Here is a 23,647-nt window from a genome sequence, read left to right on the forward strand (position 1 = left end):
GTGTTTTTCTGCTCGTCTTCCCTCGTCACGGAGGTGTGAACTTTACCGAACACAGTCGTGCAGTACATGGGTGCGTGTATTTCATAAATACCGGTAAATGTATTCACCGTGCACACCGGGCGCTGCGGCGGAACGACAGCGTACACCGAGTGTTTTCACACGGACCGCAGCCGCGCGAGCACCAATGTGTGACATGTAAACAGAGGCGGGAAAGTTGAGCCGGCAGACACAGTGTCAGCCATGACAGACGTGTTAACACTGGTCTTCAGGACTTTTATGTCGCAGACGGACGTGCGGACGGAGCTCGCTGTCTCTCCTCCGTCACCGACAACCAGCAGCGCTCTGGTGCTCGGAGACCGGAGCGTCAGCCGCTCCGTGCTGCTGCTGGCGGCCGTGACGGCGGCCTCGGAGATGGGCGTGAAAGTGACGTTCTTCACGCAGACACAGATCCAGAGTCTGCCGGTGTGTCTGCAGAAGTGTGTTCCCAGCCTGAGCCCGCAAAGTCTGAAGGTAGAGACCGCTTTCCTCACGCTGTGAGCGGGATCTATGTTTTTAATGAGTTACCCTTTATAACAGACTTACACGCTGTAACTAATTTATTTGTGGTTTATGAATCATTTGAGACCAACGTCCCTCACTGGTGATTTTCAGAAATCAAAGAAAATTCAAAAAGTTTTAGAAATAACATATTTTAGTTATTGTATGTAATTGTAACAAAGTATAAAACGTAGTTTTTACAATATTATTTACAATATTACAACACTATAACAATTTTAATTGTAATTTCATTAATTTCAGATTGTTAACCCCTTCAATGGCAGAAAATAGAGTCCCTGGTAAAAAAAAAAAATAATAATTTATTTTTTTTGTAGTGTCAGATTAAAGAAATGGCGTGTGTGCTAGTCTGTGTCATATGTGCACATTGGCATTTTATCCCATTGCCCCATAGACTTCAATTAATTTTTTTTAATAATGGAAGTCTATGGGAGCCATTTCTTTAATCTGACACTACAAAAAAACTAAAAAACCCTGGAAATCAACCATGTTACTCATCAATGACAAACCAAATCCAAGTCAGTGTATTGGAAACAACCCCCTTTTCATGTGCTTTCTTTCACCATTTTCTTTTTTTACCAGCGACTCTATTTTCTGGCATTGAAGGAGTTAAAAGTTTGAAATGAATTAAATCAGTAGTTTGGATCATTAGAAATGGAAAAAAAAAATCTGAAATCTGCCTTTTTTATGGACACTTCTGTCCAATGTGGTAAATGTGCCGGAAAGTTGATTTTCTCAGAGTTGGCAGGTGTCATACAGCATTGGGTTTGGAACTCAAAAATATGAGAAAAATGATGAACCTTTACCAGTTTTCAAGGCTCTTGCTAAAACCACTATAAAATAGTCACAAAATGAAAATCAGAATTGGACAAAGTGTCCATGTCAGACACAAAGGTTAAGCAAACATTTCAGAAGTTGCCTTATCATAATATGTCAGATGGAAGCCCGTTATCAGGATACAGTGTGGACAACACTGCTAAAATAATGTGTTGACTGACAGAAAATCAAATATTAACTGTTTTGATAATCAGTCAGCTGTGTCAGTTCATTTTCAAACCAAACATTTGTCGTCCAGCTAACTGGACTGATTCATCTTCTTTTTAAAGAAAATCAAGTTTTCCTATCCCAGGACGGTGGTGGAGCTGCTGCAGCAGGTGGCAAGCCTTCATGAGTCCACCAACACACCTCCCTCCCTGATCATAGTTGACGGGCTGGAGGCCTACCTGCGTGGCCCTGGAGATGATGGATCTCATCCAGGAGAGCAGTCCTGCGCGGCACACCTGTCTGCGCTGCTGTGCGACACCGCTGCCTTTCTCACGGAACTCCTGAAACAACGCTCCTCGAGCTCGGCACCCTGCCACCTCATCACTTCTTTCCAGTCAGGAGTGGACAGTGGGCAGGCCGGTGGGGAAGCTCCCGCCACAGATCCCATCCTTGATGTTCTTGATAGGTATTTCCAGGTACGCTGTACTCTGGATCCAGACAGGAGCTATGAAGCTGTAGCAGCTGGACTGAAGGAGCTGTGGCACATTTACCTTTCTGGGACAGGCATGACAGAGGCCTCGAGTACCAAAGACAGTGAGGACAGGCCACCTGTAGCCCAAGAGTGGCAGCTGTTAATTTACCCTGATGGTTTGATGGAGTTTAAGTCGGCTTGAAAATCTCTTTATTTCTGTAAGACTGGAAAAGTGATTGTTGGTCGATATATTCACTGAGGGGTTGTTTTGTTCAGAATATCCATATTCTTTACATACAACAGGCCTTAGTTCCTGCTGCACTTCATCATCCGAGCAAAGCAGATCATTCTTTCATGAGCAAAAGGATGGCTTGATCCACGCCTCTTCATTCAGTCAGAGCACTTCTTGTCTTTGCTTAGTGACTCCTCCAGTACGATGCCACATGATAAACCAAACCACTGTTACAGCACGATGCAATCTGCTGCTCACAATTTCAGACATGACTTAAGAGGACCACAGCGGGTGAAGATGTGCAAAGTTTAATGAGTTAAAATTTGAAGTGACATAAAGCTTTATCAAACATGTGAATACAATCTTACATTACACAGACACAGGAAGGAGACTACTGAATAGTGGTTACCAACATTTCTGGCACAAGACTCCTTAGAACAAAGTTTACCTGAAATTCAACCTAAAAGTTAACAAGTATGTATTCATAATAGCTGTGTGGAACATTTCAGCCTCCGAGGCAAAGAACTGAACTTTTGGTGGACTGACTGACCAACCACAGAGCTGCTGGTCAGAAAGGTCAGAATAATAAACTGTATGTTAAAATAAACATTTTGTATAAAATATGTATGTGTTGTTTTTTTCATCATCTTATGACCCCTCAGTTTTATCCTGCAACCCTTTTGAGGGGTCCCATCCCTCAGGTTGGGAACCACTGATGCACTGAAACACTGGAGTGACTAACATGCGAGATGTTGAATTTATGGATATCAATTATTTTACAAATCAGAAAAAAAAAAAACTTATTTTGAAAACTGAAAATAATTTCAGAATCAGTACAGAATATTCTGAATGTTTCTGAAAGTGAAAAAAATGTAAATATCACTCTACTTCAAATCAAACTACTACTGAGGATTTAATTATTAAAATATTTAAGACAGAGACCTTCACCATGTGAGTGTGACACATCTCTTAAAGTATATGCTGCCTAATAGGGAAGAAAAGCCAAACTGATATGTGATCTACAAACGTGAAACAATGTGTGTTTTCAATCTTCAATCTGTGAATTTAGTTTTTTCATCTTTCATAAATAATTCATTGCTGTCTTGCAGCAGTAAGACATGGTCAGTTAGTTCAGTTGGGTTTGAGTTTTAAACCTTTGTTTCCATTTTGTGTCACACTACTAAACCTATAACAATAATAGAAGTCAACAATGTTTAGAGATGTACTACTAGAGCCAAACAATTTCAATAACAAGATATGTTTTCTAAGACAAAAGCAAGCATGAAAAACAAAAGAAATATTTCAGTCTGATTTAAAAACTGGAATCAGTTGACATGTTTTGAACAGAAATGTTCATGTTAGGACGGACTGTACACACTCTGCTCTTTAGATGGCAGCAGTGACACGACAAGTTAAAGGCTTTCTAACAACTACAGTTACATGAATTGATACTGACTTAAAAAGCTTCCTGCACAGCCTACAGTAGTGGTCATTTGATCTGTTTTGCTCTGCTTCAGGGAAATAAAATACAAAAAGTATCATAATATTATTTACAAATACAGTTTTCAGATTTAGAAATGACATAATGGATGCAGGGTTCAAGTGGAAGCTGTGGTGTTTAAATTTGAAGGTATTAAAGAGTACACGGTTGATATTCTTTTTTTATTGTCAACAAACCCTCAAAAATTTCCATTTTAAGATGCCTTAAATATGTTGATTCAATTTTTAAAATACTAAAAGCTGGGCATTGTAGATTTTAACCATGACATTTTGTCCATGGTCCGCAGAGGATGAAGTGCTTCATTTACCACCATCATCTAAATGTTAATTAGTTTTAATTTGGTGTAAGGGAGTGAAAACTAAGATGGAGAAAATGGTGAACATCAGCACGTTAGCATCGGTAGTTCAGTCTTTTCTGTATTTTTCCTCGAACAGCCATTCTGTCATTCAAAAGTAAGAGTACACTTAGCTCAGATATGAAGAAATCACTATGGAAACACTCTTGAACTTTAATATTTGTGAATTATCATAAAATCCTGATCTGATCTACAGGATAGGATAGTTACAGATTTCTGTGTTATGGTAATGTTCTGTACAGATCCAGGATGATTTGAATAAGTAAATATTACATATACACATCAAGTCTTCCTTTAGCTTATGCTTTGGGATCAAGTCAGCCTTGAAAACCTTTCTCAACAGTTAGAGAGAGGTTCCATAGTTTTGTACCCTTCACTGAGCCTGCTTCAAGGCTCAGTCCATGTGCAGCCTGTCCAGTTGAGCTCAGCTTCTCAGCCGTCATCATGGAGAGGGTGCTGCCGTGGCAGGAAGGGTCTTCTATGAGCAGGGATCTCGTTCTTGTAATCATTGGCATAGATAACCAATTTTCCAATGTCATCTAGTCTGCTCATGGGGCTGTAATCCATAGAAACCCCAGAGTCTGCCACTGCCATGTAGGTGTACAGAGGGCCTTTAGACATCCAGACATGGTTTGGATACTCAAAGCTGGACTGTGACGAAAGGCGACCAGACCCAGAGCTCTGCTGCACAGATCCCAGGTCAGAGTGAGATTCACACAACGCTGTCTTTCTGGAGGAAAAAAGCACCTCAAGGGGTAACTCCTCCTCTAGAATGTCATCCAGGTGTTCTTCTTCGCTGTGGTTGTTGGCGTTCAGGGTGACATAAGCATCTTGAGACTCCAGCAGAGAGGACTGGGAGCTGGGTACTGGATTCTGTTGGAGCGCCCGTAAGCGGTCCATCAGCCAGTGGTCATGTGGTGTGGCTCTCCATCCCTCCGTCAGAGCTGAATCGCCTCTCTCATCTAGTCCTTTCTTCATGTCCTCCCTTCTGCCTGTGGTCAAAGCTCTAGAGGTCTTGGGAGGCAGAGGTGGGGGAGGCAGTGAGGGACAAAGGCTGAGCTCTGACAGGACTTCCAGAGGAGAGGGGCATTCTTCTGGGTTGAAGAAAGCTGGAGTCAACCATAGCCCTCCACTGGTGTGCCCCAACCACTCCTGAATAGAAACACAACAAAGGATCAACAAAGAATTCTTAAAACAGGATTTTCTGAGAAGATACTCTCCTGACATGCCTTGAGGTTGACATTTGTGGTATTAAGTGAAAAGTCACCATCAGACCATGTCTAGTTCTTATGCTTATCTAAGATGGTAACTGTTGCACAAGTACAAACTCACAGAGCCTCTCGTAGGGCTGCACACTTGTCTTGTTCTTACCTGAAAGTCCCCACCATAAACGGTAAAAAGACCTTGGAACTTGCTGTCAGGAGTTGGAATAGTCGGCCAAATCTTCTTCACAAGAAACCTGAAGAGAGCACACATGCTGAAAATGAAATTCTACATCCGTCTCTTTCTCATTCATCAGTATTGGAAGGTCCTGTCAACGGCAGCCAACGTGTTCTTTGTGGCTAATAGATAAGCAGTGTGTCTCTAGTTGACTGACCTGCAATGTGACAGGAGCAAAGTGAGAGACAGGCCAATGAGGACGATAGAGATGATAAGAGTCAGGGACACGATGAGCAGGTCAAGTTCTGGAGGTCATTGAAGAACAAAGAAAGTGTTTTAAGATGTGCTCATACTTCTGGGAGTATATGACATGTTTTTGTATTGCGTTCGTCAATGAATAATCACCTGCAGGAAGTGTTCCCATAAACACCGGCTCACTCCAGGCACTCCAGTAGCCGTTGTAGCTAATCCCGTCCAGCTTTACCCGTACTCGTACCTTGTACTCTGCTCCTGGCTGCAGGCCTCTCAGGATCAGCTCTGAGCTGGCTCGTGCCACCTCCACCTGCAAAACAGTCCTCGAGTCATCAGTACAGGTTTGTGTGTGATCCTACCGTTCAACCAACCTGTTGCCCAACCTCTAACATATCAGCTGGGTCATGCAGGTCATTGAAATAAGCGCCGTACCTTCCAGATGTGGCTGTCCACTGTGGCGTAGCTGACCTCGTACATCATGCTGTCGTCCATGTACTTGAGAGGAGGGACAATCCAGCTGACGTTCAGCTGGCCTTGCTGACCCGTGCTGCTCACTGTCACGTTAGCCGGAGGGTCCAGAAAAACTGAAATCCAGATAGACATTGGGGCAGATTTATTAGATTATTCCTCACCAAAAGTCTGTCTGTCATATCCTTATTGCAGAGTTATATTGCTGTCAATGTAGACATGATTACAACAATGTCAATGTCTACACTGATTACAAACCTGCAATAACACGTTTTTTGGCCAGCGAAAACAAATTTTCACCCTTATATTGCAAACTTGTCAGCAAACAGCTGCCTACTTCCACATCCAGCAGGTATATAGAAAGATTAACATTTATCTGTAGTTGTGCTGATCTCCACTTGATGAATGTAAAACAATATTCACTCTCCTTGTAGCTCGGTTTTTGGTTTTGGGAATATGTGCTAGTGGCTAATGTCTGTGTTTTGGTGCTTGGCAGGTAGTTTGCAACTTTTTCTCAAGAGTAGTTACGTGTTGAGGCTGAAAACAACATAGTTGCACGCCGTAAAACCAACCCAGTAAACTGAATGACGCTATAACTCTCTGGATAGCTGAAGGGAACCACACATGCAGACGATAATTCTCACTACAAGCAACTGCTTCAACATTTGCCGTTATAAAAAATGTAATTATAGGAGCTTTAAAAAAACACATTATTGAGAGGCAGTGGATGCACTCCTCTAACTTTAGGGTTTAGTGGAACAGTTGACACAGTTTCTAGTGAAATAACTCACAGACGAGCTCGACGAGGAGGCTGCGATTGTGGAGCAGCACTCCCTCTCGATGAACTTTTATGTCCATTTCTACGAACATCTGGGCTCGGTTCAGATGGCAGACAAACAGCCTCTTCCCCCCGTCTGCAGGCATGACAGTCAGTGGGCACCTGCTGCCGTTTTCATTTCTGCTCAGGACAGAAGTACAGAAACAGAGAGGGTTGATCTGTTAACACCAGGCTCCTCAAACTGTTTTATGAAAAGGTTAATGAACCCTTAAATAGTTTGTTGGAATAGAAAAAGAAAAGTTTAGCTCATGAATGTCAGCTCTAAACGGCTGCATATTGACCATACTGGACACCACATGTGTTCCCGTAATCAATGTGACTTACTGGTAGGTGTAAGTGAAGTAGTACTCTTCCACATGGCCTGCCCTCTCCTCATCTTCCTCCCAGAAACACGTGAAGTCGTTCCTGGTTTCAGCAAAGCACTTGGGGTTCACTGGCTCCTCTTTCAGCATCATAGACACTGAGGAGGTGGGAGGATAGGAGGATTTTTTATCACTTAAAGTGGAAGGTATAACGCGGTGTATCCAACAGATTATTCGACAGGAAGTTCAGAGGTTGTGTTAAAGGTCACAGCAAGAAAAAGTCATCCTACCTTTTCTCTCGAAAGCTCGTGCGCCGTGGACGATGGAAGCTGTTTTCATGGCGCACAATATTACGCAAAGTGCCAGCACTCGGCTCAGATGATGGCATATCATCCTGTCTGTCTCCTCTGTGAACAGAAAGACTTTGGTCTTCTGTTGTCCGCGTGCATAACTAGAGAACAACCTGTCTCGAGCGCGTCTTCTGCTGTTTTCGACTGGGGGAGGCTTGTTTTGTTGTTTAGATACCATGGATAGCGCAACGCGCGTTACGCGCCTGCTTTGGAGCGATAAGGTGCGCAGAGCTGAGCTGTTTACTTTTTACTCTAGGAGAGGTGGGGCGAGATCAGTCTTAGAGAACTTTTTACACACTTGTTGATGGGCGGGAATCACGCGCTCATTGATGTTTACGACTTGTTTCTACTGCTGTGGCGACTGAAGAAGTGCGCCTTTGACTTGCCGTGCGTAAAAGCGCACAAACGTAGATAGATAGATAGATAGATAGATAGATAGATAGATAGATAGAAAGTGTAGCTGAAGGAACTGAAGCCCGACTCCTTGTTGGCCCTCAGCCAGTTTAATCCCTGCATGTGCCCAAGTAACGGAAACCGCAGAGTACTCGCACACACCAGAAGAAGTAGACCTAAACGGTTTCTTATCTGCTCACTGCACTCACGTTTTCTTCATTCGACCAGCATTATCACAGCCGCAGACGCCCCTGTTTCTTCACCCATGATAAGTAGCTCCAGGGGGGCGTGTAACGGCCCATCCCCTGTCAGTTTAAATGCAATAAAGCGCTTCTTTACATCACACTGAAAGGGCCTGTGAACCTGTGAGTGCTGATGTAAAAAAAAGCCTGTGTTTCATTCACATGACGACATTCAGCCACAGAGCATGACACCTTTCTTTAACTAACTTTAATTCAGCTCAAATCAGCCAGTTCAGTTAACATTAACCTGCAGATGAGTTCAGTTTGAAAGTATGGAGGCCCTCTACTGGGAAGGTGTGTTTCTTACTGCCCACAGAGGCAGGAAGAGGAGGATGAGGAAATCTGTATTGGTGTGGACGACAATGACAATGACAATGAGTGTGGTTTCTCTGCTTCTTCAGATAAAATGTTCTGTCCTGATGTTTTGGGGTCATAAATTACACTTTACACACTGCTGTCAGCTCAAACACACACATCGCGTTGCATCATTAGAGACTGATTTGTAAAAAGGAACTGAAGACAATGAGCTTTTCTAATGAATATATTCTTTATTTCCATCTACACTTTTCAACATATTTTTGTTTTTAAGACACATTTTTATAACAATGCTTCATCCGACACATTCAGAGCCTAAAACAAAGAGTTCAAAATGATCTGATCTTTCCTCTTTAAGAAAGCGATCAATCCAAAAATGCAAGACAGGAAAACAAAACCATAAACATTGGAAAGCAGAGAGCACACCCTGTACTGACAGCTCTGGATGCTACAGACTTTTGTGCAAAGGTCAGTATGGCAGACACTGGACAGAGGGGTTAGAAATTTATATCAGTGGACAAGTCAGCACATTCAACATGTATTCAAGCAGCAGCCACCAAGCTCCTTTAGTCAGACTGTTACAGATGTGATGCTATCTGCACTGTGCATTATACACGAATGTTACTATACAAATGTAGTGTTATGAGTCTTTGTGTTAAACCCCTGCATGGGTGCTCTGTGTGGGGCAGATGAGATGATTAAATCGGCCATCTGATATCACTGTTCAGCAGCACACGCTGACGAGGGGAGATAACTGACCACAGGCATGCACAATAGCAGGGGAGTGAGCTGACCACCAGCCTCTGAGCTGTTCAGAGCGGATGGCGGGCTTTTTGGCATGGCAACGTGAGGCTGCTATGGTGGTGTAGAGGTTATGGTTGATACTAACTGACAGTCAGTAGTCAAGATGTGGACTGTGGCGTTCAAATGGCACTGTGAAGGACAAGTGACAGAAAATAAAAGCAGAAAAACACCAGCACATTGTTTCTCCTAATAGTGGCAACAGCACAGTTGAGGCCTAGACATATCCTTCTGAGTACAAACACACACTGTGCTGCTCCACTCAACAGTCATAATGTCAGTAAAAAGAAACTCCACTTTGTAAATACTCAGTTATTAAGCATAGTAGGTTTACCATGCCAGCTGTTTGGCCATGCTGCAGTGTGTGTGTGTGTGTGTATGTGTTGTGTGTAGGAGAAGGTGTTAAAGAAACGAGTGGCACAAAGGGGTGAGCGAGGACATGCACACGAGGCAGGTCATGTGGCAAATACAAGTGTCACCAGTGTTAAACGGCTTCCTCACACGAGCACGCCACGTCTGTGAACGTTTACAGTTCCACAGCTCCTCCAGCTGTGTGCAGAGGAGAGGAGGGCTGCAGGGGGCAGCGTCACACTGCTATTCAGATTTAAGATCATAAGATCACACTTTGTCATCTTGATCAATACTTTCAACTTCAGAAGAAGTGACGGATGATGGGATGTATTCCTCAGAATCTCACTGAGGACGAGGAACAGCAACACATCAACACGCAGACTGGCTGTGCTTCACTGATCTGCCCATGTGTTAAGAATATTGTTTGTATTCAACATTCCAAGACTGATACCGATCGAATATCTATACTTTAAATACCAAGCTACCGCTAAATCCAAAATATCTTCATGCTAAGCTAAGCTAAAATAAGCTAAGGTAAGCTTAGCAGGCTGCTGACTGTAGCTTCATATTTAGCTTACAGACATGAGCATGCTATCAATCTTCTAATCTAATTCTTCACAGGAAAGTCAATGAGTGGACTGACGCCACTCTAATATCAGTATAGTGAATATGAAGCTACAGCCAGCAGCTCTTAGCTTAGCTTAGCTTAGCGTAGAGGGAAACAGTCAGCCCAACTCTGTCAAGATGGAACAAAATGTAACATTATGTCTTTATCTATCCAAAGTCTTCATGCTAAGCTAAGCTGGGTAAACAGCTAGTCCAACTCTGTCCAAAAGTCATCATGTCACATTTGTTTGTCAAATGAATCAATGAATGAATGAAACTTCTCTCTTTAAACAGCCATGAGCATGAAGCGTCCTATTGGACAAGCGCCCCACACTATACGCTCATCGCTGCAGCTGCTGTGACATTTCCTACCATCTATTCACTGTAATCACTTTCTGAATAACTGTGAGGCAGATGATTCATTTAGTATTTACAGTATCGTCTGGTTTAAAAGGGTTTCTGCATCTTCCTGTTTAGGAGTCAGATCTGATCTGAAGTGTAAAGCCTTCTATAGACCTGGCCATCCTGCATCACTAGCTTCAAGCTGTCTGCACAAATACTGGTCTCAGAAAATGAAAGCCACTGAACAAATGTTTCAGCTCAGTACATTTAAAATGCTAATGTCGGCAGCGGTGGTTGAACAGATTGCAGGGCAGATTTTACCACAGGGCTAATGGGTCGAGACCACAGAGACAGACTGAGCTTCTTTAAAGGGAAAAAGACAGAGAGGAGGAGGAGGAGGAGGAGGAGGGAGGAGCGGGGCTGTCGGTTGGTTGGTGCTGTGCTGTGCGGTGCTGGAGTGAAGACAGAGGAAGAGGTGCTGCACTTTCCATAGTTGAGGCACAGAGAAGGAGTTGGTCTTTATGTATGAGTATCAGTGTGTGTGTGTGTGTGTGTGTGTGTGTTGAGGGATTTGGTATGAAGGCAGGGGGTTTAGCAAGCACAGCCCCCGTGGCTCTCTGAAGGCGAGTCTTTAAGGTGGTTCCCGTGGTTGGCCATAAGGTTGATGTCTCCCTCCATGCTCTCGTTCATCTTCTCACAGATGACGTCCACTAGACGCTCAAACACCTGCTTCACATTGATGTTGTCCTTAGCGCTGGCCTCGAAGAACTGGAAACCTGGAGGGGGAGCAGAACATTTGATTTCATTTGTGATCAACAAATACAGCAGATGTATGCACCTTTTACAATGAGACAAAAGTGTGTGAGTGAAGCAGATTTTACCGAGGTCCTCTGCCAGTCGCTGGCCGTCCTCTGTGGGTACGAGCCGGTCGTCCTCCAGGTCACACTTGTTACCCACCAGGATCACCTGAGCATTGTCCCATGAGTATGTCTTGATCTGCGTTGCCCTGTAGAACAGACATAAAGGTTCACGGCCTGCGTGATTAAAAGCAGTAAAATAAAAGCATCTGTATAGCAGTGCAGAAATAAACCTCACGCTTCCAGACTAATGAGGAAAAGAGCTGAATAACTGACCACATGGTGGAGGTAATCTCCACAGCAAAAGGTAAGTACGACCCTAATTCCAAAAAAGTTGGGACGCTGTGTAAAATGTAAATAATAACAGAATGCAATAATTTGCAAATCTCACAAACCCATATTTTATTCCCAATAGAACATAAACAACATATCATGTGTTAGAACTGAGAGATTTGAACATTTCATGGAAAATATTAGCTCATTTTGAAATTGATGGTAGCAACACATCTCAAAAAAGTTGGGACAGAGCGACATTCACCATTGTGTAGCATCTCCTCGTCTTTTAACAACTGTCTGTACATGTCTGCGAAGTGAGGAGATCACTTCCTGGAGTTTTAGGAGAAGAATGTTGTCCCTTTCTTGTCTAATGCAGGATTCTAACTGCTCAGCAGTCCTGGGCCTTTGTTGCTGGATTTTTTGTTTTATGATACACCAAATGTTTTTTATTGGTGAAAGGTCTGGACTGCAGGCAGGTCAGTTCAGCACCCATACTTCTCCTGCAAAGCCATGATGTTGTGAAAGATGCAGCATGTGGTTTAACATTGTCTTGCTGAAATATGCAAGAAAAGATACATTGTCTGGATACGAGCATGTTGCTCTAAAACCTCTATGTACTTTTTAGCACTGATGGCACCTTTCCAGATGTGTAAGCTGCTGACGCCATAGGCACTAATACAACCCCATACCATCAGAGATGAAGAGTTTGGAACTGCCCGCTAATAACAGGCTGGATGGTCCTTCTGCTCTTTAGTGTGTAGGACACAGTGCCCATGGTTTACAGAAAGAAATTTTGATTGATCTGACCTCAGAACATTTTTCCTCAGACCATTTTAAATGAGCTTTGGCCCAGAGAAGACAGCGGCATTTCTGGATAGTGTTCACATATGACTTCTTCTTTGCATGATGCAGCTTTAACTTGTATTTGTGGATTACAAGCTGGACTGTGTTCACAGACAGTGATTTCTGGAAGTGTTCCTCAGCCTGCGCAGTGATTTCCAGTCAAGAATCATGCCTGTTTTTAATCCAGTGCTGTCCGAAGGCCTGAAGATCATGAGCATCCAAGTTTTGACCTTTGACCTCGTCCTTTGCACACAGAGACTTCTCCTGATTTTGTGAATGTTTGATGATATTTTACAATGTAGATGGTGGGATCTCCAAAGTTTACGTTGTTAAACCATTTTTAGACGTAGTTTGTCACAGATTGGTGAACCTCTGCTCATCTTTACATCTGAGAGGCTCTGCCTCTCTGAAATGCTCCTTTTATACCCAGTCATGTCACTGACCTGTTGCTAATGAACCTAATTAACTGTCAAATGCTCCTCCAGTTGTTTTTGATTTGTACTTTACTTTTCCAGCCTTTTGTTGCCCCTTTCCCAACTTTTTTGAGATGTGTTGCTGCCATCAATTTCAAAATGAGCTAATATTTTCCATGAAATGTTAAAATGTCTCATTTTTAACACGTGATATGTTGTTTATGTTCTATTGGGAATAAAATATGGGTTTGTGAGATTTGCAAATCATTGCATTCTGTTTTTGTTTTTTTACATTTTACACAGCGTGTTTTTTGGAATTGGGGTTATAGTTCTTTTCTTCACATCAAATGTCACAGAGACATTTTTGAGCTAATCTAACTAAATGATCATCTCCTGGTGATAGCATGAATAGACCAAAGTGTTTACAAAGTCTGACTCACCAGTCCTGTACTGCGTTGAAGGAGTCCTGGTTGGTGATGTCATACATGAGCAGGAAGCCCATGGCTCCTCTGTAGTAGGCTGTGGTGATGGTACGGTAACGCTCCTGCCCTGCTGTGTCCTGCATTTACAAACACACAAACACAAATAGAGTTACATACAATGTTTCATACATTTTAGATTTATTAAAGTCTATAAAACAAACTAACGGAAGATCCTTCATTGTCCTGTCATCATTCAATACATGATTTCAAACCATAAGGGGGCAGTATTGTCCAAACCGTGGCCCTGTGTTGTGAGTTGCTGCTGCCTGTGTGTGGAGCAGGTGAAGAAGCCACCATCATCATGTTCCAAATAAGTTCATGTCAACTGATGTTACCTAACTGCATCAACTACATGAAAGTGATGCTACAATAATCTTTTCACATACAAGTGAGCTGTCAGGCTCAGATTGGTTTAGTCAGGTTTGCAGTTCTACCACTAGACTGGACGTGCAGCTCAACATCTCAACTCACTATTTCAACTGTCCATTTATTACTTTTTACTAAAGGTAAAAATGCTCCCTTGCTAACTACGGATGACTCAGTATGAATAATGGAATAATGAAGTTGTCTTGGGGGCGGCAGTAGCTCAGTCTGTAGGGATTTGGCTTGGCAAGCGGAGGGTGGCAGGCACATGTGCCAGAACACTCACTCGTTCATGAGGAGAAGCTAGTAAAAAATCATTTGAGTTATTAAAAGGAGTTTTCAGATTAGTTAGGTTTCATTTGTAGTACAAAAATAGATATAAAGACACATAAAGCAGCTGTGAGTGGAAACCTGTAATGACACCCAAAATATATTCAAAAGCTAAAATACAAAACATTAAAAAAAAAAAAAAAAAAAAAATCAGCATTGTTAAAAAAAAAGAGCACTGCCTCCATCCACAGTGTGTAGTGAGTGTGAGCGCTGACCACGCTCACATATTCAGGCCATGCTCCTATGTCACACCTGTCTGGAATGGAGGGGGGCCGTGTGGTCTCAGAGATTCTGGACTTGAGAAATGACTTCTCATTTTATATCTTGGAAATTGTCCTGAAGGCCTCGGTAGCAGTGACTCATACCTTTTGAAGATCTTTATGGCTAAGTAAAAAACAATTTGAAAATGCTCCAGAGGAATCCTCCCACCATGCCCTTCTCATTAGCATAATCTAATCAATCCACGGAAATGAGGAGGGACAGGGACTTTCTGTCTCTTGTGGTCCACCACTCATACCTGTACCTTTCTTATTTTTCATCTCACGGACTGTGATGTAATACCCCAGAATTCATGTTGGCTTCACTCCCACATCAATCTGACAGAAGATGGCTTTGAGATGCGAGCCCACCGTCACAATCACTTCTCATCAAACCAGGACTCGTGGCTCGCATCAATAACCAGCCAGCAAGGAGAAACACACTGATAACAGACGTGTCAGAGGAGGACTGCCACAGCAGCAGCGCAGAGTTTATCAGAAGCATCTTCTAATTAAATGGAGCCTATGTGTGATGTCACAGCTGACATCACACATAGCTGGCTCAAAATAGTTTGGTGCTCGATGCAGAGATCAAACAGGTAGACTTGAGTTGGTGGAACAAGTCACCTCCACTCTCGTGGTTACTCGGTAACCTGTCTGAGTCCTTCATTTGCATCGGGGGCCTCTGTTCCTGTGTTTGTCTGATGTTTTCCTCACAGTGAGGAGGAGGACGAGGAGGAGGAGGTGGTGTGGGTTGTCCAGGTAACCTGAGGCCAATAAGGGTTATGAATGTTCAATTACAGCCAGCACTGCTGCGGGTGGTCGGCCCAAATGATCCATCTTAGTTTACAGACTGGGTAAGACAGAGAGCAGCCCGCTGCAGAGCCTCGCTGTATTGCTTTGTTCTGTTCCGATGCCACAGCGGGAGTCTGCTCTCTGTCCGCCTTATTTTTATTTTAATAAAGTGTGAAATATTCCAGCTCCATCTTTATCTCATCCACGCAGAGGTGAACAAATATTTGGCAGCGTAATGGGACGTCTAACCAAACAGACAGTCTCCAGGGTTACTATGATCAACCCCGGCCAGTAAACAAAAGCTGCTGCATGGTGTGTGTGTGTGTGTGTGTGTGTATATGTATGATGATAAGACAAGGAGGGGTTTAAATCAGGCCTCTGCATGCTCTGACGTCACTGGGACCCTGATCTTTAAACATGCGTCACCTGTGTTCCTATTAGCTGCCAACACAAAGCACACACACAAGCACACACAGGATATCATCCCCTGGACTACCACACACGACATATGTGTTTATGCTAAGTGTGCAAAAGGTGTGTGTGTGTGTTTGTTCAAAATGACAAATGTATTTCCATGACACAAAAAGCAGGGATGTAAACAATGTGTGTACACAGTGTGAACACACTGTAGACGGCTCTGCCTCGTCTGTGTGAGGGCCATGTGCTGCCTTATCGGGTTAGCGTGTTTCCATGATACGACAAAGGAAAGCAGCTGCCCCGTGGAACCATCAACAATACTCTTTGTCTGAGGACACGCTGAAATCTCTTTCAGATGGTGTTCAGTGGGAGCTAACATGAATCTAACAGAGTTGATTATTAACACCGCATAAAGGAGGGCTCTTATTGAGACATAGCTGCTGGCTCCACACCCTTTAAACACACTGCTCGCCGAGCGCCGCAGTATATCTTCGTTATGTCTCCGACAGATGCTGATAGGGGAACTTCCTCTGCTTCCTGAGTGTAGGAAATACCAGGTCTCTTTGTCATTCACACACCATGAGTGCTTATGTCACAGCCAGGCACACACAGTGTGCCCACCTCCTTGGAATGGAGTCTTTACAGTTCATGGTTTCACTCTGGTGCTCAGCTGTTAGAATATGAGGCTGCGTGTCATTTCACAGACACATGTTTGGTCAGGTCGGTGACTGTGTGTTTTGGTGTGGGCTCCTCTGCTGCTGATTCATCTCGGTCACCATTTGTCGATCATACGGTGGCTCACACGCTGTTGGTTCAAATGAATCATCTGTTTGAACAGCCTTAATGATGTATGCAACAGTAAGAGGATTCGTAGTGTACTGTGAGGAATGTGAGGCTGGTAGAGGAAAATGAAGGATACACCACCCACCCTGATGTTTCTGTGCAGACGGGATGAGAGCGGTGCCAGTCTCCTATTCTAACTAAGGAAGGGCAGGAAGGCAAAAAGTCAAACAATAGGTTTGAAGTTGTACTCCAGTAATTTAGTATTCAACTTAAACTATTAAAAACAGAACAGACCAAATGAAACAGCAGAGGCTAAAATATCCAGACTTTTGGTTTCCCATAATTCATCTACATTATGTTGATTACACTCTCCTTAATGTCCTTTTATTGTCAAGCTTGGTCAAAGACTCGTAGGTGATAGAGAGACGGAGCAGGGACAGTCTACTACTGCACATATATTGTAAAACATCACCATGATGGGCCCATCACAACCTAGCTCAGGTGTCGGCAACCTATGGCTCGCGAGCCAGATGTGGCTCTTTTGATGACTGCATCCGGCTCGCAGACAGGGGAGAAAGTAAGCCGGTACGGTCCGGTACTGCGTACCACTAAAACATTCAGTGGCGGTAGATGGGAGAGCGGCTGCCTGCTATAAAGCCCTCAGAACCAGTCACGGCCACACTCTGGGTCAGAAAATGATCTGCTAGCAATATGCAGTCTTGAAAACTACTTTGTCTGTTTAAAAAGTTTCTGAACTGTCCGTGCTGTGTTTTAGTCCATGCTGGACGGAGCCTTGGCCGGGCATCTCCCTCTGTCCCCCTCCCCTCAATTTTAACGATACAGAAAGCTCGGAAAAGAAACTGCTTCTGAGCTAATGACCGGAGAGTTCACTCAGCAGTATGTGAGTGCGCATGCGCATACATTTTAAAATATGTGGCTTTCATGGCTCTAGTTGCTGTAGTTCATGCTGGAGGAGCTGTGGAGCACACTGCCAATCACAGCCATGCATTGTGGTTCTGTCCCAAACTAAAGACATTGTGGAGTCAGGTGTTTTCCAACAGGATACACCTCAGGATCTGTCTGTGGCTCTACTGGGAGTCATGCCTAAAGGTCTGAATGGGAGGGCCAAGAAACACCTTTGTTTTCTTGGTTGCTATGTACTCATGTTTATCCCATGACACTTTGAATATATTCAAAATTCTTCAATAAACAGATTTTGAATTTAATTTACTACATTTAATTTGGACCATGTTGGGTTTTTTTGCTTATAACTTCATTATAACAAGTAGAAATGTTGTCTTTAGCTGGACAGAGAAAAATAGAAAATGCATATGCTACACTGTTGATAAGAACCAATTGAACATGTAGGCTGGCCTGTAGTCTGTAGTCTCACATGATTGAAAGAGGTATAATAGGTAGCCTTAATTATCATTTCTTTTATGCATAGGCTGATTTATCATAATAATATGTTGGATTCAGGTTAAGTCACCCCCTGCAGGGACCCCCTGTTGTTACATAACTATAAAACTGACTTATGAGTAAAACTGGTTCCACATCAAACAATAATTGTTCAAACTCAAATCATTTGCTAACCATATTTAACATCCATCTCACTTGTGTAGCTGCCTTTTAGACTGTGAGCTGCAGCAACTGCTGCGTCCCTCCAAATAGCCACAAAGTTATGCAATGACAAACTCTCTAAACTCATCTCAGCCTGTGCTAAAACCACTAATGAAAACTAATGAGAACTGCATCAGCCAAGAGGAAGAGTCCAACAGACACACCAACAAACACTGCCACACATAAAAACCTTAACAACACCTGAAGCTACGCCTGAAGGTCTCAACAACAAAGAAACATTAGGTGTGACACAACAGGAAACAAAACGCTGTTGAGCTCACAAACTACATTTTCACAACACCGTGCCTGTTGTAGTTTAGTACAGCCTCACAACAGATATAAAAAGAGGTAGAAAAGATATATTAGACAGGACTCGACATTTTATTCTGTGTAACAAACAAAAAAAAAACACACGAGCAAACAACCTAAATCCACAAACCATACATCTAAAGCAGATATAATCAATATTTTTACATCAACTATGGATCAGTATTATCACCATTTCGTATTTCTTTTTAACTTTATGGAATTTTGGTTTTGGTTTTATGGTCTGCAACTTTACTGTTACTATTGCTGTCATTGTGTTATGTTCAGGCGCAGCAGACAGCAAAAACGTTAGCTCCAACCCACTGACTGGATACTACCAGCAAACAGCAGACAGAAACGCTGTGTAGCCTAATGGAACATTAAGCAGTTAAGAAGTCAGATCTTTCCCTCTGAATTTAGACTCCTAAGACAAATAAATGCTCATTTTGCTACCTATCAGACTGATTGTGTATTGTGTATGCTTTCTATATTTACTATATCAACTTAAAAGGTGATAATATGTTACTGTTGTGTTCACCAGCTAATTTCTGCCCCTAAGTTGCTATTGCAGATCTAAAGATACCTCCAAATATGAAGTAAGACTGGGCTTTGTAGCGTTAATTAAAGGTTTGGTTGGTAATGTGAAAACTCTTTTACTCTGGTTGGTCTATCTCCTGTATGCATTTATGTAAACAACACAGTGAACTTAGCAGATAAGGGTGGAGTGTAAGAATGTGGATGAAAGCATGAGGAAGTCAAGTCACAGGCTAAACTTGCAGGCCAAGCCTACAAATCTAGACTAACCTGGTCTTTAAGAGATTCCACATTCACATGGACCCACTTTTCTTTCCTTTTTTCCCTGTATGTCTTCATTTACATCTAAAGCAATAAAACCTGAGAGAGGAGCCTCCACTTTCCTCCAAATGTAAATGCTCATGGAGGTCAAGTGTAGAACAGATCAGGAGAAGACAGAAATGTATATTAAGTATTATTAACAGTGTTTTGGAAGGCCACCCCTGTGGTTGATGCTGTCTGTTTACCTATTACAAAGAGCAGTGTGGTAACGCAGATTAACATCACAATGTATCACATCTTTAATGCACTCACCCAAATCTGTAACTTGATCCTCTTGTCGTTGCGGAAGACTGTCTTAACCTTGAAGTCAATGCCCACGGTGCTGACGAAGGCGGAGGTGAAGGAGTCGTCTGCGTAGCGGAACAGGAAGGAGGTTTTTCCCACGCTGCTGTTGCCGATGATCAGCAGCTTGAACATGTAGTCAAAGTTCTGATCGGCCGCATCCTTCGGAGAAGGCTGCTGCTGGAGCCGCGAGTCATTTGATGCCATCTACAGAGAAAAGGATAAAACAGAAATGAACCCAACTTTTACCAGAGCACCTTTAAGCACCATGACTGCCACTGGTAGGCGGACTCTTGGATGCCTCTACGGTGGATAAAACATGATCTCTACGGCTCCTTGACTGACACTGGTTGGAGTCAGTGAGGGAAGCAGCTTGAGATCATTTTAATTCTTGTTTTATCAGAGTTTGTGACTGAATAAACATCCCACATCTCAGCTTCACCAGTGAATAAAACAGCTGTCATAATATGTCATAATGTGATATAATATGACGGCTGCAGACTGATCAAAGGGGATCATTTAGCTGTTCAGTCAGGAGGAGGAGACCAAAAACAGAGCTGAAACTAAATGAATACTGGATTCAATTCCATATGGATGATTAGGATAACTGCTGCATGTGTAAATAAGAAAGTCTTTGCACAAGTACACTAAATGATAAGTGGACAGTAACTTCCATAGAGGCTTTTCATTCTTCTGACCACTCAAGGCACATCGACGCAGCACATCACTTTCAAATCATTCACACACTGATGGCAGAGTCTGCCACGCAAGGTGCCAACTGAAGATAGTTAATCACATTCACACACACTCACACACTGAGCAATACCAATTTGGATGTAGTACCTTGCCAAGGACACTTTGACATGCAAACTTAAAGAGCCGGGGATCAAACCACCGATCTTCACTCTACCTCCTGAGCCATAGCTGCTTCATTGTTGTGCTCACAGTTTGTTTCTGCTGTTGATTATTTTTCACGCACAAGAATGCTTATAGGCTTGTAGGTTACACATTTTTACCTGCAATTTGTCAGACCAACAGATAGTGGCGTCAACACTAAAAGAAAAGACAGTTAGCAAGCAAACATAGAGGTAAATAAGTTCTCTACATTCATCAGGTCTCACTGATACACACAGTGAGTCATGCTGAAGGTAAACAAATCTTGTTTGTTTCCACACAAAAAAACTTAAAAAAAACTACACAGTGGACCTTTAACCCAGAGGACCACTCAGCGTTTCAGCATTAGAATCGAGCATGCTGCACTGGAATATTACACAAGTTACAAAGTGAAGTTGTTATTGATCAGCTACTAAATCGAAGCTTGGCCAGATGTTAGTGAAACCCATCAATGAGACGTTAGGACTCCATTAAAATGTTCTAATCGATATGAAAAACACAACGGCGAGACAAAGTTTAGCTTTTAAAATGATAGGAAGCTGCGCCATCTGTCCGCCTGCTCCACTGTGACTGTTCATCTTAGCCTAATCTCTCCTGAGGGCAGGTATGAGATGACTGCCATTAAGCCTGTTTTTAGCATCAGCCCTTCAAACAGGTGGGAGGGGGACGACACACACAGCTTTGGGTGTGAAAAGGAAGAGCAGAGGGCTACACACACACACACACACACACACACACACACACACACACACACACACACACACACACACACACACACACACAGCTGATCAATCAGCGCGGCTCAGCCCTGCCTCTCTCTGCTCAGACTCGTCTCCGTGGAGACCAGACTAGGACTCAGCTGCCAGCAAGACCCATTAGTGGTCAAAGCAGTCAGCTCCCTCAGCTTTTAACTGGCCAGATGGAGGTCTCCGGAGCAGGATACAGCCATCTATCACACCGAGGAGATGAGAAGAAGAACAGGCTTGTTACTGAGAAATTAGAGAAGCCTGGCAAAATGATTTACTGTGCATGGCTACACAATATTAACGATGAATTACTGATAAAAACATCACAACTCTGGGACCTTCAAAATGTTATAACTGTTGTAAACCTCTGAATTGCCTTCATTGGATATCTTTTGTTATTTCCTGCAGCAACATACATTTAACTTCCAGTCCACTGCAGCACCAAGCACACTTTCCACACATACAAGCCTGTGCAATCTTGTGGGACAACAACACAACGCCGTTTCTCAACTTTACTTCCCTGCTGAGGTGCTGCTAACCACTCAACACAAAAACTGTTCCCTGCTTTCAACTCTTTTTAAATCCCTTAAGACGTTTTTTTTTTTGCTGTGAAATCCCAGCTCACATGACTCCCATGCTGTGGAAGGGTCTCTCCCCTGTGGATCCACGCACTCAAAAAAATGATTTCCTTATTTCAACTTTCCCATCAGCTCAGCTTAAGCCTGAGGTAAACCCAGTCACAAGTTCTCAATGTTGACTGTGCAGCTCAGGATGTCTGCAGGCAAATAAGTAGGATCATGCACTCCGCTCTCATATGCTATTCTGCTCCTCTTTTTATAAACATGTTATATAAATTTAAATGTTTTCTTGTCGCTGTCGCAGTAAAGTGGCTGATGTCTGGGAGGATGCAGTGTGGGTACACTGTAGACTGCATGAGCAGGTCTCACTGAGCAGCTGTGAGAAGGGCCCCCACATCAGGACCTGCAGTGACATCAGGACCTGCACCTCTGAGAGGAGAGGATAGACCTCCTCCATGCAGTGAGGAGAGCCGTTTCCATGAGACTGGGAGCTCCTTTATGGCACACTGGAGGAGCATTATCTCTCCACTAAAACAAATAAAGGTCATTATCCTGAACGGGGCCTGGTGATGGTGGAGTCAGGTCTCTCAGCTGCCACTGTTTGCTGAGGCGGGAGGGAGCCAGCGGTATTGATTAGCTGGCAGCTGTCACATGAGTCCTTTCATTAGAGGAAGGACCGAAACACAAACACAGATGTGTGATAAAAGGTTTTATTCCAAAACATCCTTATTTTATTAAAAAAAGAAAATAGTGCGACGGACAAAAACACACCTGTAGTTGTGAGTAAAGCCCAGACACAAGGTATCATTCCGCGGTATAAACCTGTTCGCCTCAATAACAAATTATCATGTAACTTTCCTCGGGAAAGAAGGAAGCGGGAAAACCCGCTGGACAAAAAAAAAATAGAAGTTAAACAAAGTTACCTTCTTGCGGAAGAAAGCAAACGTCCACTTCGGTTATCCTTCGACTCTCGTCAGTGATACGCGGCTGTCTTCCGTCCGGCGGTGAGACAGATGCCGGCTAAAGTAGCCTCTGAAAGTAGAGCTGAACACCTGAAATGTCCCCTGCACCGGCAGCCCGGACCCGCTTTCTTTTTTTCCGCGTCTTTGCTGGCGGACTTGAGCTGCTCCCGGATCTCGAGCACGGTGACTGGAGCTCCCTCTGTCACGGAGTTAAAGGCGGACAGCGAAGCAGTCGCGCGGAGCTCGGAGGCTGTCCCACGGCACGCACACAGCAGCTCGAGGTGAGGTGGGCTGTCCGCTGTGCATGCGCACATGAGCGCGCGGGCACTACTCTGCACACACCCTAGAGAAACAACACAGAGTACATCAGTCTGCTTATGTCTGCTCACAGTGTGTGCAGGGTGTAAGGACGTTTCAAATATTCATATTTATTCAAAAATGTATGGCCTTTTATTTAGGAACTTTTAGGGAGTTTATGATATATTACAGTAAACACATTCCATTTCTCTCCTGTGCTATTGTTCCTGTAATATCCCTCTCAGCAGGGCAGGATTAACGTGCAAGCAGTGAGCTCTGGGCCCACACTGACCCCTTATTCTTCTCTTATTGTTTGACATTGTGTCGAGGCATCCATGTTTACATTAGATATACTTTATTCATCCCAACACGGGGAAATTTACTTGTTACAGCAGCAAGACAGGTGTAGCATAAGTAGAAAAGGCCAAAACAAAAAACACAATAAACAGACAGAAATATCTATAACCTACACAATAAACACGAAAAACAATCAACCTTCAAAACAGACGACAAGTATTGAGGATAAAAGTGGCATGTTATATAAAGAGTATT

General features: G+C 43.3%; 3 protein-coding genes across 5 annotated transcripts in view; 1 reads left to right on the forward strand and 2 right to left on the reverse strand.

Moving 5' to 3' along the window:
- rab3db (RAB3D, member RAS oncogene family, b) overlaps window positions 1-23,102 on the reverse strand; it is a 33,638-nt gene extending 10,536 nt beyond the window's left edge. The window contains exons 1-5 of one of the 2 annotated variants that reach the window (XR_002042802.2): window positions 22,760-23,102; window positions 19,589-19,825; window positions 13,569-13,687; window positions 11,621-11,745; window positions 11,275-11,515 (exon numbers count right to left, since the gene is read on the reverse strand). Coding sequence is in view for 1 of the 2 variants with exons in the window: in XM_010750187.3 (XP_010748489.1) it covers window positions 11,331-11,515; window positions 11,621-11,745; window positions 13,569-13,687; window positions 19,589-19,825 (666 nt within the window). In the remaining variant the exon portion in view is untranslated. Of the gene's footprint in view, window positions 1-8,855; window positions 11,516-11,620; window positions 11,746-13,568; window positions 13,688-19,588; window positions 19,826-22,759 lie in introns of those variants that run through there. The other variant, XM_010750187.3, reaches the window with a different exon arrangement.
- On the forward strand, window positions 210-2,396 carry swsap1 (SWIM-type zinc finger 7 associated protein 1). The gene is made up of 2 exons (XM_010750192.3): window positions 210-510; window positions 1,662-2,396. The coding sequence occupies exons 1-2, from the start codon at window positions 241-243 to the stop codon at window positions 2,211-2,213; spliced, it is 822 nt and encodes a 273-aa protein (XP_010748494.3). The 5' UTR covers window positions 210-240; the 3' UTR covers window positions 2,214-2,396.
- epor (erythropoietin receptor) lies at window positions 2,536-7,901 on the reverse strand. 2 transcript variants are annotated; one of them, XM_019272966.2, is made up of 8 exons: window positions 7,630-7,901; window positions 7,362-7,497; window positions 6,991-7,157; window positions 6,164-6,315; window positions 5,885-6,041; window positions 5,697-5,784; window positions 5,471-5,576; window positions 2,536-5,251 (listed from the first exon to the last, which is right to left on the reverse strand). In XM_019272966.2, the coding sequence occupies exons 1-8, from the start codon at window positions 7,865-7,867 to the stop codon at window positions 4,532-4,534; spliced, it is 1,764 nt and encodes a 587-aa protein (XP_019128511.2). In that variant the 5' UTR covers window positions 7,868-7,901; the 3' UTR covers window positions 2,536-4,531. The 2 variants fall into 2 exon arrangements, with proteins under 2 accessions (XP_019128511.2, XP_010748488.3); XM_010750186.3 differs by having other exon boundaries at window positions 5,471-5,558; window positions 7,630-7,899.
- Window positions 23,103-23,647: the final 545 nt, after the last annotated feature.

This window comes from Larimichthys crocea, chromosome XII, assembly GCF_000972845.2.
Source record: "Larimichthys crocea isolate SSNF chromosome XII, L_crocea_2.0, whole genome shotgun sequence".
NCBI lineage: Eukaryota > Metazoa > Chordata > Actinopteri > Sciaenidae > Larimichthys > Larimichthys crocea.

Excerpts from the sequence above, each read along its gene's own strand:
- swsap1 (XM_010750192.3), top strand. The coding sequence starts at position 241 with ATGACAGACGTGTTAACACTGGTCTTCAGGACTTTTATGTCGCAGACG. Across the intron at positions 511-1,661 it reads TGAGCCCGCAAAGTCTGAAG|AAAATCAAGTTTTCCTATCC; the intron begins GTAGAGACCGCT and ends TTCTTTTTAAAG.
- epor (XM_019272966.2), bottom strand. The coding sequence starts at position 7,867 with ATGGTATCTAAACAACAAAACAAGCCTCCCCCAGTCGAAAACAGCAGA. Across the intron at positions 5,785-5,884 it reads TATGGGAACACTTCCTGCAG|AACTTGACCTGCTCATCGTG; the intron begins GTGATTATTCAT and ends AATGACCTCCAG. Across the intron at positions 5,577-5,696 it reads TTGCTCCTGTCACATTGCAG|CATGTGTGCTCTCTTCAGGT; the intron begins GTCAGTCAACTA and ends TTTCATTTTCAG.